The sequence below is a fragment of the Mesoplodon mirus genome, assembly GCF_964341445.2.
Source record: "Mesoplodon mirus genome assembly, chromosome: 18".
NCBI classification, from domain to species: Eukaryota; Metazoa; Chordata; class Mammalia; order Artiodactyla; family Ziphiidae; genus Mesoplodon; species Mesoplodon mirus.
Genome location: NC_138994.1, coordinates 25,016,901 through 25,035,622, shown reverse-complemented (window position 1 = coordinate 25,035,622; position 18,722 = coordinate 25,016,901). Strand labels below are relative to the sequence as shown.

General features: G+C 36.0%; 1 protein-coding gene across 6 annotated transcripts in view; it reads left to right on the top strand.

The window, feature by feature from the left end:
- HELZ (helicase with zinc finger) overlaps window positions 1–18,722 on the top strand; it is a 179,030-nt gene that overhangs the window by 52,514 nt on the left and 107,794 nt on the right. For all 6 annotated transcript variants that reach the window (XM_082603666.1, XM_082603668.1, XM_082603669.1 and 3 more), the window contains 7 exons: window positions 2,398–2,522; window positions 4,989–5,045; window positions 9,144–9,195; window positions 10,590–10,665; window positions 12,741–12,939; window positions 13,402–13,509; window positions 14,569–14,866. In XM_082603666.1, the coding sequence (XP_082459792.1) occupies window positions 2,398–2,522; window positions 4,989–5,045; window positions 9,144–9,195; window positions 10,590–10,665; window positions 12,741–12,939; window positions 13,402–13,509; window positions 14,569–14,866 (915 nt within the window). The remainder of the gene's footprint in view (window positions 1–2,397; window positions 2,523–4,988; window positions 5,046–9,143; window positions 9,196–10,589; window positions 10,666–12,740; window positions 12,940–13,401; window positions 13,510–14,568; window positions 14,867–18,722) is intronic.

Sequence of the window (18,722 nt, the reverse complement as noted above, 5' to 3'; positions counted from 1 at the left end):
CTTCTAGAATACAGAGACTGCAACTTTCAATTTAGTAATCTGATTCAATAAAGTATATATGTAGAAAGATGTTTATTACAGTGTTTGTTTGTTGTTTTTTTTTTTGCTGTACGCGGGCCTCTCACTGCTGTGGCCTCTCCCCTTGCGGAGCACGGGCTCCGGACGCGCAGGCTCAGCGGCCATGGCTTACGGGCCCAGCCGCTCCGGGGCATGTGGGATCTTCCCAGACCGGGGCATGAACCCGTGTCCCCTGCATCGGCAGGCGGACTCTTAACCACTGCGCCACCAGGGAAGCCCACAGTGCTCTTTTTAATAGTTAAAAATTGGAACTGTTCTGGATCAAGGGAATAGTTAAGTAAATTGATGTATCTACTTGATGGAACATTATATCGCTAATAATATAAATATAAACACTGTAATATGGAAAATACTGAATGTGTCAAGGGGAAGTAAAATAGGATATAAACTGTTATATCAGTTACAGTCATGTAAAAATTATGTAAATATTGATCAGAATTTGAAGAGAACACGAATAAGTGAAAACAGTTTTTTTTTGTTGAGTGGTGAGTTTATGGTGAACTTCTGTGTAGAATTTTATTCGTGTTCTTTTTTTTTTTTTTTTTTTTTTTTTTTTTTGCGGTATGCGGGCCTCTCACTGTTGTGGCCTCTCCCGTTGCGGAGCACAGGCTCCGGATGCGCAGGCCCAGCGGCCATGGCTCACGGGCCCAGCCGCTCCACGGCATATGGGATCCTCCCAGACCGGGGCACGAACCCGTATCCCCTGCATCGGCAGGCGGACTCTCAACCACTGCGCCACCAGGGAGGCCCCTTATTCGTGTTCTTTTGTTATGTTATTTGGGTAATAAAAAAATTGAACCATATAACAAAAGGATATATTCAGTACAACCAAAATAAATATATTAAGAACAGGGCTTCCCTGGTGGCGCAGTGGTTAAGAATCCACCTGCCAATGCAGGAGACACGGGTTTGAGCCCTGGTCCGGGAAGAGCCCACATGCTGCGGAGCAGCTAAGCCTGTGTGCCACAACTACTGAGCCTGTGCTCTAGAGCCCGCGAGCCACAACTACTGAGCCAGTGTGCCACAACTACTGAAGCCCGCATGCCTAGAGCCCGTGCTCTACAACAAGAGAAGCCACTGCAGTGAGAAGCCCGCACACCACAACGAAGAGTAGCCCCTGCTCACCGCAACTAGAGAAAGCCCACAGGCAGCAATGAAGACCCAACACAGCCAAAAATAAATAAATAAAATACATTTTATTTAAAAAAATATATATATATTAAGGACAGACCCAATGGACTTTATTTATTTATTTATTTAATTTATTTTTTTTTTTGCGGTACGCGGGCCTCTCACTGTTGTGGCCTCTCCCGCTGCGGAGCACAGGCTCCGGATGCGCAGGCCCAGCGGCCATGGCTCACGGGCCCAGCCGCTCCGCGGCATGTGGGATCTTCCCGGAGTGGGGCACGAACCCGTGTCCCCTGCATTGGCAGGCAGACTCCCAACCACTGCGCCACCAGGGAAGCCCCCAATGGACTTTAAATGCAATATATTATATTGATACTTAAACAAAACATTTCCTTGAAAATAATTAGAAAAAATGCAATTTCCAAAATATTTTCTTTCAGCAAATTATCTTTTTGTAAAGGAAGCTGAAGTGTGTATAAACTAAAAAATGAATCTTGGACTTCTCAGTAAAGAGAAGGGTACAGATTGTTTTACTGGTTGAACCATTAGCAGTTATGGGAAATCATCTCAAATGACATGGCATAAAAATGAGTATATTCTGTATTGTTAGAAATATGTTCTCCTTGTGATTGTATTAAATTAAGTCAGTAAACCCTTGCAGACAAGTTGGGTAGCATTTTCTCTGGCCATTTGACAGTTGGGTTCTTAGTTAATCTTGCTGGTTTTAATAAAAGCTAATTCTTAATAGCTTAGGAATATCTAAATATTGAGGTTTGCAGTTTCTATTCTTATGTTTCTATTCTTTAGTGGCACTGGGTCTCTTTGTCAAAAATGCAACAACTTTATTCAGTGAATATCTATCTCCGCAGTTTAAAAGCCCTCATTTACCCAGAAATCATAGGTTGAACAGTATTTTCACTGGAGAGGTGTAAGATTAATTCTCCTCATGATTTTGCGGTGATCCTACCTGACTATAGGCTGTAGTAGGTTAGGTATGTTGATTGTCCCATGTTTTTTCTTGGCTTTATGCATGTCATGGACAGAACTGAAACATCACTGCCTTCCTCTAGTAGTTATAGTTATTCTTTTAGCATAAAATAAGTCATGCTTGGGATAGTGTACTAATAATAAAATTGAGAAAAATGTGTATCGAATGTTATGTGGTTAATGATGGCTGTTCTTTCATGACAGTGCTGGGAGAAGGACTGGCCAAGGGAGATGGTACCTTTCAAGCAGTGCTTTGCTGCATGCAGCTTAAAGGAAAGCTCCAACCTGTATCCAGCATTCTTGCCAAGTCACTGACAGGAGAGTCCCTGGTATGTTGATGAGTTATAAATTTGAATGTCTGAAAACGGGTTCATCCATTTGACTCCTTAGGTGTATTACCTACGTTCCTCTAGGTTCTGTCAGAAGTCAAAGTTTATAAGTATCTTGAGATGCTTATTTCTCTTCAACAAACTGATGTTTAATCATTGGATTCTTGTAGTTTGTGATAATATATATAAGAATTGGAGATATTTTTCAAGCTTTGAAAGTATAGAATAACTAAAGGATTTTCTTTAAAGGTATAATTTAACAGAATCTGGAAATATTTTTGAGTTTTAAAATGCTCCTGTGGACATATGATCTTACAGGGTTCTTAAATTCAACAATTTATTTTATAAAATGCTTAAGTTTATCTAAACTAAGTAATAATTACTTTTGTTTCTGAAGATGTCATATGTGTAAGTTAATATTCATGACTGCTCTGATGGAGTTATCTAATTATTTTCAGACTTTGGGATAAATGTTTGTATGTAGTATTTAGTTTTTGAGAGTTTTTGTTTGTTTTTGGATGAGATAATTGAAAGACTACTTTTTTGTACTTTAGAGTTGGCAGTCTATAGAAATTGGAAGAAAAGAGATATTATAACTTTTTTTTACCAGTTGGTAACTGTTACAGAATTTGCTAATATTTTTCAGGAATCATAATGAAAAACAGTGAAAGCAAGAAAATATATGTATACTTTGTTATACAGCGTGAATTCTCTATACTTTTCTTCTGAAAATTGTGGAAAGCTGGAGCAAAGTTGTGTTTTCACTGCAAATAAATATATATTTGGTAAAAAAAAATGCAGATTAGGAAAGTACTTTGTATATTGTTGAGTGCAATGTAATGACCCGTTTCAGAGGGTAATTTAGTTATTTTCTAAGGAATTATTTTGCAGTGAATTGTTCAGTTGGTTTAACAATATTTTTGGATGTCACCATTTTAACAAATGAATATAAAAGCTAAGATGTGTTATTAATATAGCAAAATTGTATGGGTATTTAGTTCTAGATAGATGATAAAGAATAGTTCTCTTCTTTATTATTTAGATAATTCTATCCTTAAGGAACTTTCCTATATAAGTTAAGCATATTACACAGTTTTACCTGTTGGATTTTTACTTATTTTATTTTATTATTTTTTAATTTATTGGGGTATAATTGCTTCACAGTGTTGTGCTAGTTTCTGCTGTACAGAGAAGTGAAATAGCCATATGTATACACAAATTCCCCCCCGACCCCAGCTTCTGGATTTCCCTCCCATCTAGGTCACCACAGAGCATAGAGTAGTAGTCACCACAGAGCTGTACAGCAGGCTCTCAACTAGTTATCTATTCCATACACAGCAGTGTATACATGTCAGTCCTAATCTCCCAATTCTTCCCACCCCGCCTTTCCCCCCTTGGTGTCCATACGTTTGTTCTCTACATCTGTGTCTCTATTTCTGCTTTGCAGATAGGTTCATCTGTACCACTTTTCTCGATTCCACATGTATGCATTAATATACAATATTTGTTTCTCTCTTTCTGACTTACTTCACTCTGTATGACAGTCTCTAGGTCCATCCACATCTCTACAAATGACCCAGTTTCATTCCTTTTAATGTCTGAGTAATATTCCGTTGTATATATGTACCACATCTTCTTTATCCATTCGTCTGTTGATGGACATTTAGGTTGCTTCCATGACCTGGCTATCGTAAATAGTGCTGCAATGAACATTGTGGTACATGACTCTTTTTGAATTACGGTTTCCTCAGGGTATATGCCCAGGAGTGGGATTGGTGGGTCATACGGTAGTTCTATTCTTAGTTTTTTAAGGAACCTCCATACTGTTCTCCATAGTGGCTGTATCAACTTACATTCCCACCAACAGTGTAGGAGGGTTCCCTTTTCTCCACACCCTCTCCAGCATTTATTGTTTGTAGATTTTTAAATTTAAAATTAGGAAGAAGCAATTTGCTTTCAAATCTCAAGTGAAATTTGAATTTCAGAAGAGTGAATGTTTTATGTATTTTCCTTCAACAGCTTTGTTAATGAACCATCTTTAAGTAGTGTGATCATTGTATGTGAATCTGAGTCATAAGTAACTGAGTTCACCATTTTGTAAATATAGCCTATTAGTTTTAGGAAAAAGGAGTTTTAAAAAGTTGAGGTTTATTTTTTTCTTTACCTACTCTATCTTGCTCTTCAGTGATACCCTTTGTGAATATTTTATTGAATTAATCTTACCTTCTTAGGCAAGGTGAATACAGTGTTTTAGGGCACACTGTATCTTTTGTCCTGTTAATCTTTTTAACTTTGTGCATAGATGGTTAGCTTTATCATCACCTCTAATGGTAATGAGGATGGGAGATGAGCATAGCATTGGTTTTCTTTTTACAGATAAACCTTAGAAACAGCTGAAGAGTTAAGTCCCCATAGTAAAGAACTAATACACTACTTGGTTTTTCCATTTTTCATTTGCCCTTTCAGAATGGGATGGTAACAAAAGATTTGACAAGACTAAAAATACTTCTCACAGAAACGGAGGTAAGACTATTTCAGTGGATCTCTTTGGGAAGAGTTTAACTCAGTCTGGCTAGTACATGTTCTTTATTAAAATTTGGAAAATCACTGGGCATCAGCAAGGCTTTAAAGGTGGGGTAGTGCAACCTTTAGACTTTCTGTAACCAGGCTTGGTCCCATCCTAGGAACTTTGCTTCCTATCAAGGTGCCTCTGCATCCCAGGTCTTCTGTTTTGTCCCTAATTTTTGTTAGCTGTCTCTGGCCAATAAATGGAAAGATAATGGGGAAATTTTAGTTTTTAACTACATCTGGCTATTAGAAACTTCTGTTATTAAAAGTGAGATACTCCTCAAGCCTTCTGTGTTTTTAAGTAACTAATAGAAGTCTGTGATTTGAGGAGTATTTTTAGGGAATGAGTTTAGCTGATGGAAATAATGTGTATCAAGGTAAATGGTGAACAAAAATGTGCTCTGGTGAAGCAGTTGAAGGCCGGGGACAGCAGTGGCATGTAAAAGGCCCGTGGCTTTGTAAGTCTCAAATTTCTATTCCTCATACAGGCATATAAAAGTATTTTTATTTAGATGTCTCATTTTAAAAATAGCCATTTTTGTCAGTTTTTATCATAAATGGAAGCCCATGTAAAGTGATCAATTGATTGGCTTATTTATTTAAAAAGTGGCACCTACTATGTGCTAGGTATTATGCTTGGTGCTGAGGATACAGCACTGAAGAAGACACTCATGGTCCTTGTCCTCTGGGAGGTTAGAGTCTTGGGGAGGAGATAGACAATAAATACATAAATTAATTAAACAAGTATAGGTATAATTCACATTGAGGTGAGTGGTATGAGGGAAAAGAATAAGCTTTCTGTGAGGGAAAAATAACTGGAATGGTGGTGAGGAACGAGACACTTAAGCTGAGTTGAGAATGGAGAAGGTGCTGGTCTCATGGAGAGTGCGATAAGGGTGCTCCCATCAGGCCAAGAGGATGAGAACAGCCCCCAGGTGTAAACCTTGACCTCCTGTAGATTACTTTCCCACTTCAAATCTAATCATACATCGCAGTTCATACCAACAAATAAGTAAGCAAAGAAGATAGTCATCGTGAATTATATAAGCTGCATAAAGATACTGTTTGTTTTGCTACAATTAAATAGCCTTTTAAAAAATGTTATTTTTTTAGTCTTATGTTATCTTATTATGAATTAACTGAGAATCAATAAGCTCTAATTAACTTCGAAGCCATTTCCCTTCTGGTATATATGTAGTCTTTTAATTTCTAAGAAGTAAAATATGACAATTATAAGTGTTTTAGACTTTTAAAATGAGAACATAAAATAAGATGATTTTTGGCCTTGTTCTCCTCTTTTATTACCTTAGTTGAATTAGCAGCTTTACATCTGATAATCATACACAAATATATATAAAATTTTATTTTTAATACTTATAATCCTGTTATGTATAAGGTCACAAATATCACTTGACTCTCATTTTGTGACTGTACTTTTGGAATAAGTGACTTAAATTTTGTTTATAATTTCTTTTCTGTGTAACCAGAGTAGTATTATTTTTGGTTAGTGAACTGGTACTATTAAAAAATCCATCTAGAAAAAGCTAACAAACAATACTACCCTTACTTATCATTGCACCTGACGTATTTAAAAATAGCAACAATTTGTTATTTAAAGATTGGGCTGAGCTGATGTTTAACCTGTAAATGCTGGTGGATTAGAATAAAGACATGGAACTAAAGGCTGACTAATGAAAAGAAAAACAACACATGTTCTTTAGAAAAATTTCAAATATCCAATCAATAGATTTGATTGTAAATTTACAGGAATTCTAGCAGTGTGAACTTCGGCTGCCTTCCCTGAAGGTCTCAGTAGAGACTGAAGATCACAAACTAATTGATGTTGCCTTTCTGTCTTAGGGTCTGAGCATATAAAAAGGGTGTTAAAAAAAACAAAACTAAACACAATACCTGGAAACTAAAAGCCACAGTGGCCAAATATTCAGCCCAGGCTTGAGCTTCTCATTTTTACCAGCTCTTCTGATGAGGATGTGCTGTTCACCAGACCCCACCAGAGTGAGAACTACAGTGTCAGCACATGCATACTCTGCCCATTTGCAGATTGTTGTAGATGCTGACTCATGAAATACACCATGTATGTTTCCCTTGTGACAGTTATAAATGCTTTAAGGTTTATTTCATCACCAAAACATTTTTGTCCCGTTTTTTTCTCACATATTTGGTAAATGTATTTTGATAAATGTTTTTAGAGGAGGTACTTTCAATTCATACTTGAAGTGAATCTTTAGCTCTTACACTTATAAATTCTGTGTAGTTAGAATCATTTTAAGGGCTAGTGTGGGACTATGCTGCTTAGATCTTGCTTATAGAATTTTAAAAGATCTTTAAATATACCTTTTTGGTGCGCATAGAGTCCTTATAATGTTAATAATTACTCCTGATTTATTTGTTAGCTTATATATTCTTATATTCAGTCCTCATTTTACAAAAAGAATGGGTTGTCTTTAAAAACTTGTTAGTAAGTAGTTTGAGAATCAGAAGGCATTTTCCTGTTGAAACAGTATTATAGTGATTTAGTTCCACCCCATGCTAAAAAGGGTCCAATTTAATCAGTGACATGTAAATTATGGTGGTATTATTGTTTCAGTTATACCCAATTAGCATTTATGCCATTCTTTCTATGGTACAAGACATTCCAAATTTCACCTTGGGATACCGTTTCCTCCTCATTCAGTTCAACATTTACTGAGTGCATGTGCTGTTCAAGGTTCTTTGGGTTTTGGAAAGCTGAGAAATCCATGAAAAGCAATCTGAAGGGCCAGCCCAAGGTGTGCGTAACTAATGTACCCACGGGGCAGCCTGTGGTCAGTAGGTTCTGTAATGGAAGTACAAGCAGGGAAAGGAGAGATAAACACCCTGCAGGGAAACCAGGGAGGCTAGTGTCAGACTTGAAGTTAAAGGGTAGAGGCAGCTAAGTAAAGACCCAGGAGTGACTTGGTACAATAAGTTGGCAGTCAGTTGGTTCAGGGGTAGATGCGACAAGTAGTAATGATGCTCTTACCTCGGATAGTGGCGGGGGGGTTGAGTATGAGACAGACATGAGAGGCATTCTAGACCTGGTTGGGCAAAGATTTGGAGAATACTCGGAGCAGGACAGAGTCTGACTTTCAGGGTTTCAGCCTGGCTCTTTTGGGGGAAGATGAATCCATTAACTTGAGATAAGGAGCACTGAAGGAAGATGAGATTTGGGGTTAAAGTTGATGAATTTTATTTAAACATACTGTGTTTGAAGTGCATGGGTGGTCATCCATCCATCTACCCATCCACCCATCCATCCAGATTTCCTGAGCATTCATTATGTGCCAGATCCTCTGAGGCGCAGGAATGCAGAAAGGCAGTTGCAGGCTGTTGACAGTGGATCTGTGCATGGCTGACAGTAACCCAGCATGTAAAATGCTATAGAATAGTTAAGCTGGCACTTAACTATTCTCTAGCTGGCACTCAGTTGAAATTGGGGGTGTGGAGCTTAGAGTAAGGTTATAGCCAAAGGGGCAGATGGAGGACTTACCTGCATTAGAGGGGTCGAGAAAGCCAGGAAGTCAGGGTGAATGGGCCCCAGCCATGGGCTCCACTGTGGGAGAAGGTCTCATCCTAGAGCAACGAGGGGGACTCGGCCAGGATATGCTCCCAGGTCCTGAAGTGGTGGTGGTGCTGCACTTGATGCAGGAGAAGCGGCTGGTCATACTGTAGACGTTAGCAGAGGAGAGTGCAATACATACACGGATGCAAGGTGCTACTCCACGGGGTTCAGGACTGGGGACCGAGACTTCTCTTGCTCCCAGGTAATTTTTATGTAGGGAAGGAATCTCTATCAGTTTCCTTAATGAGGGCCACAGAAGTACTTCTTTTCCATATTTACATATGGAAACTAGAGCAAAGAGCAAAAAATACCGTTTGCATATTAATGTTTATTAAAAATTTCTAAATAGTCAATCTCAAGCTTTTTAAAAAATGTTAAAAATGTCCAAGTTTAATTCAACATCAACTAGTTATTTCTTATTATAAAAATTTCTTTCATTTGAAAAATTGCAGACAGCAACTGGTAATGTCCTCTCTGGATATCATGTGGAAGACTTAGAAGAGGGTAAGTACGAAACTGTATAACTTCTGGTAGCTGTGATTTTGGGGCATTGCTTCTTTATTGATTATTGGGAGGAAATTTCTGAGTTAGATTACATGTTAGTGGAGGTACAGGAGAGAATATAAAGATTTAATTTTAAGAAGTAGTGCGGATGGAAGCAGTTTGTTCACTAGCCCCTGTCATGGAGTAATAGAGTACGGAGATGGGAGGTAACCCTGGAGGTGACCTATTTTGCCTTCTTTCCTCCATGTACGCAGTTCTGAACTTGAATGAACCCTGCTCTTAGCAATCTGTAGAGGGAGGTCTTTTCTCCTTTCTCTCTATCACAGGCTAGTACAGTTACTACTTTTTGGAAGTTCTGACCTGTAAGCTGAGTTGTTCCTGCCACAATGAAAGTCTGTGATCTCCTCTTCTCCTGCCAGAGGAAGGTGAAGAGAGACTGGCATTCATTGAGTGTTTGCTAAATGATGTCTACCATGTAGTGGCTTTCACAGAAACGAGTACTGACTTCTTAGAGTCTTTCTTCATCTTTTTGATAGGTGATAAAACTGATGTTCATTAAGGTTCGGTAATTTTCCCAGTCACGCAGATAGGAAGGGGTGAAACGCAGCTTTAAACTCAGCCGGGCGGAATATGTTTTGGAGGCGGGGGAGCACAGTGCCTTGTGAGGAGGTAGAAAATGGCTACAAGGTCCTGGGAAACTTGCTGCTCAGCCTCTAGAGCTCAGCCATTTCTCTCTGACGCTTTGTTTTCCTTGGCTTATTTGGAACCTTTTATCCAAGTGCATTAAAACTCATTGTATTCAGAAGGAAACTAATGTTATTTTTTAGCTCCTATCTCAGAATTCACCTTTTTGAACTTTATTTCAATTATTAAAAAAAGATTACTTTATTCAGTGCCATGTGTCAGACAGACCCTAAGGAACATGGATGGTAATGTGGAACTTCTTCTCACTCCATATGCAGTACTGGAATTTGTTTTACAAAATTTCCTTCCAGGATACCATAATTTTCTCATTCCTGAAATAGTTCCTAATAGAGACACGACTCATACTTAAGAAATGACAAGCATGCCAACACATCTCCCCTTTAGATGCCAGGCAGGAGACTGCACTTGGAAGTATGTCTGCCAGTCGCTGGGGTAGAGTAAGGGTCATTGATTTGTCTTAGCTGCTGTGTAACTGCTTCTTCAGTGATTTCTAAGTTTCATATGGCTAAGTGATTTATAATTCGTTTGACTGGTAGATGACTCTTTTGGTAGAGGCAAGCATGTCATGTTCTTTTTACATCATCTGAGATGATGTGTATGGAGGGTTTATAGTATTTCTTACACATTAAAATATCAGAATTATCAGCAAGCCTCAAATGATAAGACTATATATCCTGATTACTCTCTAGGATCTTGTAATGGTTGGCATTTCCGCCCACCACCTAGGGGAATCACAAGCAGCGAGGAATATACTTTGTGTAAAAGGTAACGTGAATTTTTTTTTTAAACCAATGACATGTCTTTATTCAAAGGATAGTTAATTTTCCTTCACTTTTTGAAAAGTAGTAATTCAGATTTAAAGAAGATAATATGTGAAGGAAGAAGCATAACAATTGAGTAAAATGGTTTATTTTCAATTTGAAACAGAAGCCAAAATGGTCATTATCATTAAATAATAAAAATCAAAACCATATTGATGATCCTTCTTTTAATTATAAACAACAGTGATCTAAGTGGAGATTGTTAAGACTTCTGTAATACCAGTTGGATTAATATGACTCAATTTAATTGCTGGTCTCTTGTTTATGTGAAATTTACCTAAATTATGGTGATTGAAGTTGAAGTTACCTTATTTAAACTGAAATGGAGCATAAAATAGATAAAGAAATCTTAAATTATTTTAATAACTTTTCTAAAAAAAAGAAAATCTATTATCACGTAATCTTATATAGAATTTATGAGTAATTTATATTTGAAGGGCTAACCTTTCAAAATTTAATAATTATATGTTAAGGTAGAAAGAATTATTAAAGTTACATTAAGAAAGGTTCTTTTTATAAGAACTAGAAACTATTGGTTTTTTAGATATAAGTCTAATTACTCTAGGTTGCTTTTGATAATGAAGGAAGTTTGATATGCAGCTTTGATGATTGAATAGTCAAGAGGTCAGGTTTGATTTTATAGCAGAAATAAAGAAACTAGGTAGTAAATTTTTAAAATCCTGGTGGTATCAGTGTTGTAGGAGATGTAGAACGCAATCCTATGCAAAGGAAGTATGAGAAAATTTATAGTCCAGATGAGACTATCAAACCTTTAATTTTTAGGGAAATAATTTAAAGCAAAGCAATAGAAAGACAAAGAAATATTTGGCTTATTACGACATACTGAAGAGAAACAAATGCATGATTTTAAATGTGTCTTAAGCATAAGAGAACTTAATAAATAGCATAATTTAAGTTCAAGTACTTTATGTATCATCAAGAAAAGCTTTAAATACACTCGTCTTTTCAAATAGGGTGAAACATGATAATTTACACTGTGCTGTGGTTCATTTTGTATTTCTTATTATTCATATTTTTCCAGTTGAAAAAATATCTATAACATAACATCGCTTTTATCCATTTGCTATTTATAGTTTGATTTTCATGTTTTCTCTCAGAAGATCTTTTATTCATTTTTGAATGTTTAAAAACTGGCTGGATCTATTATTTTATAGAGTATTTAAAACTTAAAAAAAAAAGTTACTGATCAAAGTCTTGCATTTTTATCTGTTTTGACCATTGAATTATCAGTTGAATTTTCTGAGTCATAAACATTGAGAAATATTAACTGTATATCCTCTAAAAAGAACGTTTATGAATTTACCCATTGAAGAATTTAATCTGACTATTGAATTAATTGTGATTCTTACATAAAACTTTTATTCTTAGTTTATTTAAAACTTCAAGCAAATTAATATAGTCCAATATTTTCAGTGAAATATAGGCAATAGTAATGTAGAGAAGAGTGAAGGCATTACATTTGAAGGTGAAAAGTAGAAGCCTTGAAATGTTAATTCAGTGACATATTACTTTTTTTTTTTTTTTTTCCCCAGAACAAAATTTCTAGTATGTGGAAAATTTTCTTTAGGTCGTATCATTTTGGGAAGTAGGGCATACCTGTGCTTGACGAACTAATCCACTTGATGTCAGTGTTGCTTTAGAAAAATTCTGCTCTAAGAGGAATTGTCTAACAGAGTTGTTATATCATGAAGGAAGCTACCTTTGCAATGCCAGTTTTTGTGGGTGGGGGGCGGTTATGAATATGTTCTGCTTTGTCATCCCCTTATTCCAGAGAAAGAGGTCAGTGAACATGGAGCGGGGGGTTGCTGTTTTGATTAACTGTTACAAATGTTTTCTAAACGTCTTCTTCCTCTTCGGTGCAAGACGTGATAAATATGGCCTTTCAGGAGATGAAGTTTTGTTTTTGTTATTGGAGAGTCGGAGGGCAAATGCTGGAAGTTTATCTTTTAAATGGTCCAACAAAGTATATGATAAAACAGTCTTTCCTATTCTACTTAGATTTTTAGAGCAAGGAATCTGTAGGTATGGTGCCCAGTGTACTTCAGCACATTCCCAGGAAGAACTAGCAGAATGGCAGAAAAGATACGCTTCACGGTTGATAAAATTGAAACAGCAGAATGAGAATAAACAGCTCTCAGGCAGTTACATGGAGACCTTGATAGAAAAGTGGATGAATTCATTATCTCCTGAGAAAGTGGTGAGGAAAATAAACTGCATTTTTTGTTTGTTTGTTTTAAACAGTGCCCTTGTTTGAGTCTTGACTTTATTTCATGCTGTATCTTGGTTTATTTCCCTATCCTCTGTATGAAACACTTGATTCTTGATAAAGTGTTTTTAGTAGCAAAAGTAGACCCATTTGCTAAAATAAAGAGCAGAACTAAGCCATTTGTTTGGAGACTTGCAGGTATTATATTAATTTGTCTTCATTCAGGGAGTTTTTATTGCCATTTTTGTTGTTGTTGTTAGTTTTCTTATGTCTCTTATTTTAGCTTTATTATATTTTGTGCTTATAAAAATAACTGAAAATTCATGTATAAAATACCTTGCTTTGTAAACAGTTCCATCAGCATCTTTACCGTTGACATTTATTTACCATGCCAGAAGTGTTTGTTTGTGTTTTTAGGAATAAAACGTAACATTAGTTGCTCTCTGTTTTCAGCTTAGTGAATGTGTAGAAGGAGTAAAGGTAGAGCATAATCCTGATCTGTCCGTTACTGTCAACACCAAAAAGTCTCACCAGACATGGACCTTTGCTCTCACTTGTAAGGTATGAATTTTGTGATAGTTAAAGAATATAAATGTCTTTCAATTTTCATAAAGGCTTTTTGGACCTTTAAATCTGTGTATTGAAAGAGCATTGAAAATGTTTTATTCTAAGTACATTTTTATGTAGGTTCTATATTGTGATAAAGCATATTTCTGTATTTTGATCATGAAGGGTACAGGTTTTTCTTAGATTTTGAGATAAAAGCTTTGTAGATGTTTAGATACTTAGTTATTTATTTATTTGGTGAAGAGGTCTTCGACATGTTGTCTTCCAAACTTAAAACATAGGATGGGGTTCACGGCTTGTAGTTAACTATTTAAAAATTGAATTGTTTAATCTGGTGGTTCTAAGATATTCAAACAATGAGTTTGTTTTTAATTTTGATTTAATGAAATCACAAATTCTGTAATAATGGGTTTTTAATATGAGACATTTTCTGCAGTGCTTCCCATCCTGAATTATAATGTTCAAAGTTTAAGAATGAAGCAAAGTAAAATATTTCTGTGAATATATGCAGTGGAAAAGTTTTGTGTACTTTTTTGTGATGTTTCTTCCACTGTACCATCTGCATCTTGGGATGAAAAATTTGGGAACATTTAGCTTTGGCCTTGAACCCAATCCATTGTCTTCAGAGGTCACTGCTCTCCTATGAAGACTTCCTCCTTGAGGCTAGATAAAACTTTTTTAGGCCAAGGGTATGGAAAGTTGGAGGTGATGGTGATACAGGGTGAAAGCTTTTGCCACAGTGAAAGATAAATGTATCACAGAAAGAGCAGGGAGGCTAGTAATGTAGCATAAATATATCGTTTTTGAAAATGTCAGCCTTATTGAGGTATAATTGACATCATAAATATATCATTTTAACAACTGAGTTTTTTTTAACCATTCTGATTTTTTTTTTCTTAAATGGCTTATGAGTACAACTTGTATTTTTAACATGGTATCTTAGAAGCATGGGAAAGTAAAAGTCCTTTATGGAAATATTTTCATTGAAGAGCCCAATTACAACTGGATTTTTCACCCCCTTGTACTCAACAAATTATTTTAACTTCCTTGTAGCCTGCAAGAATGCTGTATCGTGTAGCATTGCTTTATGATGCTCATCGTCCTCATTTTAGTATCATTGCAATATCTGCCGGAGATAGTACTACCCAGGTATCACAAGAAGTCCCAGAAAACTGTCAAGAATGGATAGGAGGAAAGATGGCCCAAAATGGATTAGATCATTACGTGTATAAAGTCGGGATAGCATTTAACACAGAAATATTTGGAACTTTTCGCCAAACCATAGTTTTCGACTTTGGATTGGAACCAGTACTCATGCAAAGAGTAATGATTGATGCAGCTTCTACAGAAGGTAAAATTTAGACTTTTTTCCCCTGATAACGATGTATTAAAAGGCACTATAACAGCAACATTAAAAGATATGTATTGGCCCCTAAATATACCATGGACAGGGAGGGAAGAGTAAAGAAAAAGATCCCAAGTTTATTGATTCATTTACTGTGTAATGGAATTAGAATGGTTTGCATTATGCCCTGGTCACTTCATACAGTCATCAGGCAAAGCTTGCTTTGAGGTTCCCCAGACTTGTATAAGTAGATGATCAGGTCTCTTTTGGTCTACCAACTTCATTTGATGATTTTAGCACAGTAAAACCTTTCCGTATTTGTTTGGGTAGAATATAATTTCAATGGTAATTGTGAATACACCTACAGTGTCTATTTCCATGTTCAACTGATGGTCCAGTTAACTTTGCTGATATTAGTACATTATCTCTGAATGGAAAGTCCTAAAAATAAGCTTTCATAACTTGATTTTACTAGTGTAAAGGAGACCAAAGTGCCTTTAATAGGATCTGCTTCATGTTCTTGGGAAGAGGTCCCTGGTTTTAACATGCAGGCACCTGCAGAAGATGGTGAATTACTTTGTAAATTGTCATGTTACTGCCTAAACCTGAATTTTATGCCAAGGTCCAACTGGATAAGGGAAGGGCATGTTAGCCTACATTTCTTTGGCTCTTGGTTGGATTTTTAGGTGCTTTATTTTATTTCATGAGCACTAAATATTTATTTAACAAACACTTCATATAGCAGAGCTGTATGAAACTTGCTATTATATTGGCTATAACTAAGCATATCGTGGAGGATGTTTTTCATCATGTCCACAGTGTCCCATTTATGAGAACCTAGAAGTTTTTTTCATGAGTAAATGCTAGGACTTTATTTTTGGGACATAACGAACAGGTGGAACTGGTTCTGTCCCCTTACCTTTAGCTGTGAGTAGGGTTAAAGCAACATTTGTGCCAAAATTGAACAAGTAGGTGTTACCTTCTTGTATATGTGCTAATATTATTACCCATACTTCATTTTACCCGTATTTCTCTTTTACTTTGATCCCTTTTACCTGTTTTTATTCTGGTGTGTTCTGCTTTTGTCATCTTTTTACTACTCTTTGGAATAAAAGTATGTTAATTCCCATAGCCAAACAGATACAGTAGTTGATGAAATAAAAATACTTGATTTATATTTACTAATAGAGCAGTTAGTTGGCAGATTTTTTCTGTAAAGGGCCAGATAGTAAATATTTTAGGTGTTACAGGGCAGATGATCTCTATTCCAATTACTCAGCTCTGCATTATAGTGAGAAAGCTGCCATAGACAGTATGTAAATGTATGGGTGTGACTGTGTTCCAATAAAACTTTATTTTCAAAAACAACGCAGGCTGGATTTCTCTTGAATGCAGTGGTTTGTTTACTATTACGCCATTACATTGCTTTTAGAGACTAGAACTTGAGAACTCCTAGATTGCACCCTTTTTAAATCATAAGGAGATTTAAAATCATAGAGATACTGACATGCATCTCCTACTCTCAAATATAATTCTGAAAGGATGTTCTTGGCTTACATGTGGGTTGTACGTTAAAAGTTTGCTTTTAGATTGTGGCTTTTAACTCATGACTCATTTCCCATAAAAATAAGTTTGTAAGTGTTGTCAAAAATCTGTACTAGTTAATAAAAGCCTATTTAATTAATAATATAAAATGTTAAATATCTGCAATAAAAAGAGAAAACGATACTGTTAACACATGATAAGGGAAGTGGTGATGAAGAGGATTTCAGGGCACCCTCATGGGCTTGAGAGATTGAGGGTGCTTTGGCTACTTTTGCCCCAGCTATGTGCTACTTTTCTAGTTGGAGAAACAGAGCAATGGACAGACTTCAGAGTTAAATAGAATTGGATTCAAATCCTGATTTTCTACTTAATTCCTGTAGGACCCTGGGCAGAGAACTTAACATCTCTGAACTTCATGTGGAAACATCGGGTAAATGGGACTAGTAATATCTGTCATAGAGGATTATCATGAGAACTAGAACTAAACCTTGCACAATATCTGGCACATAGTAGGCATTTAGTAGATAGTAGCTGCTGATGTTATCATTAGCCATCATTAGGAGAGTTTCTGGTTTGCAAACAAAGTAAAAAGGAAGAGAGAAGGGTTTTTTGTTTTGTTTTGTGTTTTTGTTTTTTTTAGTGAGGACCAAGACTAGGGTGCAGCCAAGGGACTGAAAAGCAGAAATGAAGACCCAAGTTATTGAGCCCACAGCACTTAGAGATCTTGGCAAGAGAAGTTGTCCCAAGATGAATGATGTTTTGAGACTGGTAACTGGAAGAAATAAAGAGTCTCATTTCTGATGTTTCTGATATATCAGTTTGAAAATATAGTAAAATTTATATTTGATTCAGATATGGTAGCAGGAATTAATACAGACAGGGATGTTCTCCCATTTGGGACCAATACTATATACCCTCTCCCCTTTCTATAATACTATATCCTTTTTCTTAGTGACCTTTTTGCAGTTTGATATCTTTGCCTATTTTCCTTTAAACAAGGTCTTACTTCTAAGATGTTATGGAAAATAATTGAATAAAATCAAGCATTTTCTTGAACTAATTTGGAAACATTAAAACAATTTCACGTAGTGAAATTTGTTTTTCAAGGACATAGGAAAAACAAATATTACAAGAGAACAATATAAAATCTACAAAATGTATTTTCTGATAAGATATTTTGAACATTATAAAGAGAAAAACTTAAATCTAGGTTTAGGCGAGCTAGATGACATTTGATTGGCTTTATTTTGTTATTACCTAAATTAGCTGACCTGTTGTGCCCATTTTTAGTTCTGTCTTTGATATTTTTACTACTCTTACAATTGATGTCATTTTTTTCATTGTTTTTTCCTTGTTGGTGAGGTTCAGGTACAGAAAAAGGCACTGTATGAACTAAAAAAACTTTTTGGGGGGTTAAAGCTGTGCTTCTCACAAATTTGTGGCAAAGGACATTTACAAAAGAAGGAAGTTAGTGAGTTTTCCCCTTGCTTAGAGCACAAACTGCATTATACACTTTGTACCTCAATTTAAGTAATAGAAAATTTTTGCTTGACAAAACTGATCTGGAATTCTGCTTTGAATATCTGGAAGCTACATGTTGGAAATTAGTTCTTATATTTAACTTTGAAAACGATATTTATTACACATTACTTTTAGTCTAGCAATGTATGTTAAAATTAACATTAAATGTTAGTACATCTTAAAAATTATCTCTGGCTGTCAAAGTTGTTGGTAAATTAAGGACATGTTTATATATATAAATATATAATGTTTACTATTACGGGGTCAGAAAATTAATAGAAAATTGATTTAAAAAATAGGGGCTTCCCTGGCAGTCCAGTGGTTAAGACTCCACGCTTCCAATGCAGGGGGCGTGGGTTCGACCCCTGGTCGGGGAACTAAGATCCCATATGCTGCGTGGCGTGGCCAAAAAGAAAAAAACAGAACAAACAAACAAAAAATAGTATACTTGTCAATAAAAGATAAATGTAACTGAGTAGAAGCATGTAAAAAGTGTGAGGTACTCCTATGTTGTTACTCCGCTGTTTTAACTTTTTATTAGCCTCATTAAGAGAACAGATAACATGGATAAGCTAAGAGATGTTCATCTTACGTCTGAGTAGCTCTTTTAGTGAAAGGAACGATGTTGAAATGGATAGTGGAAGTCGTAGTTTGGGTTTCCTTTGGGATTTTGTTTTATTGTTGATTTGGGCTGTCAAGATTTGTAAAGCCACAGACCAAAATGTTTCCTAAGGAAGAGTGTTGTATCCAATTTTGGAATTAGGAATCATTTCATCTCATTCTCTTTAAGTCCTAG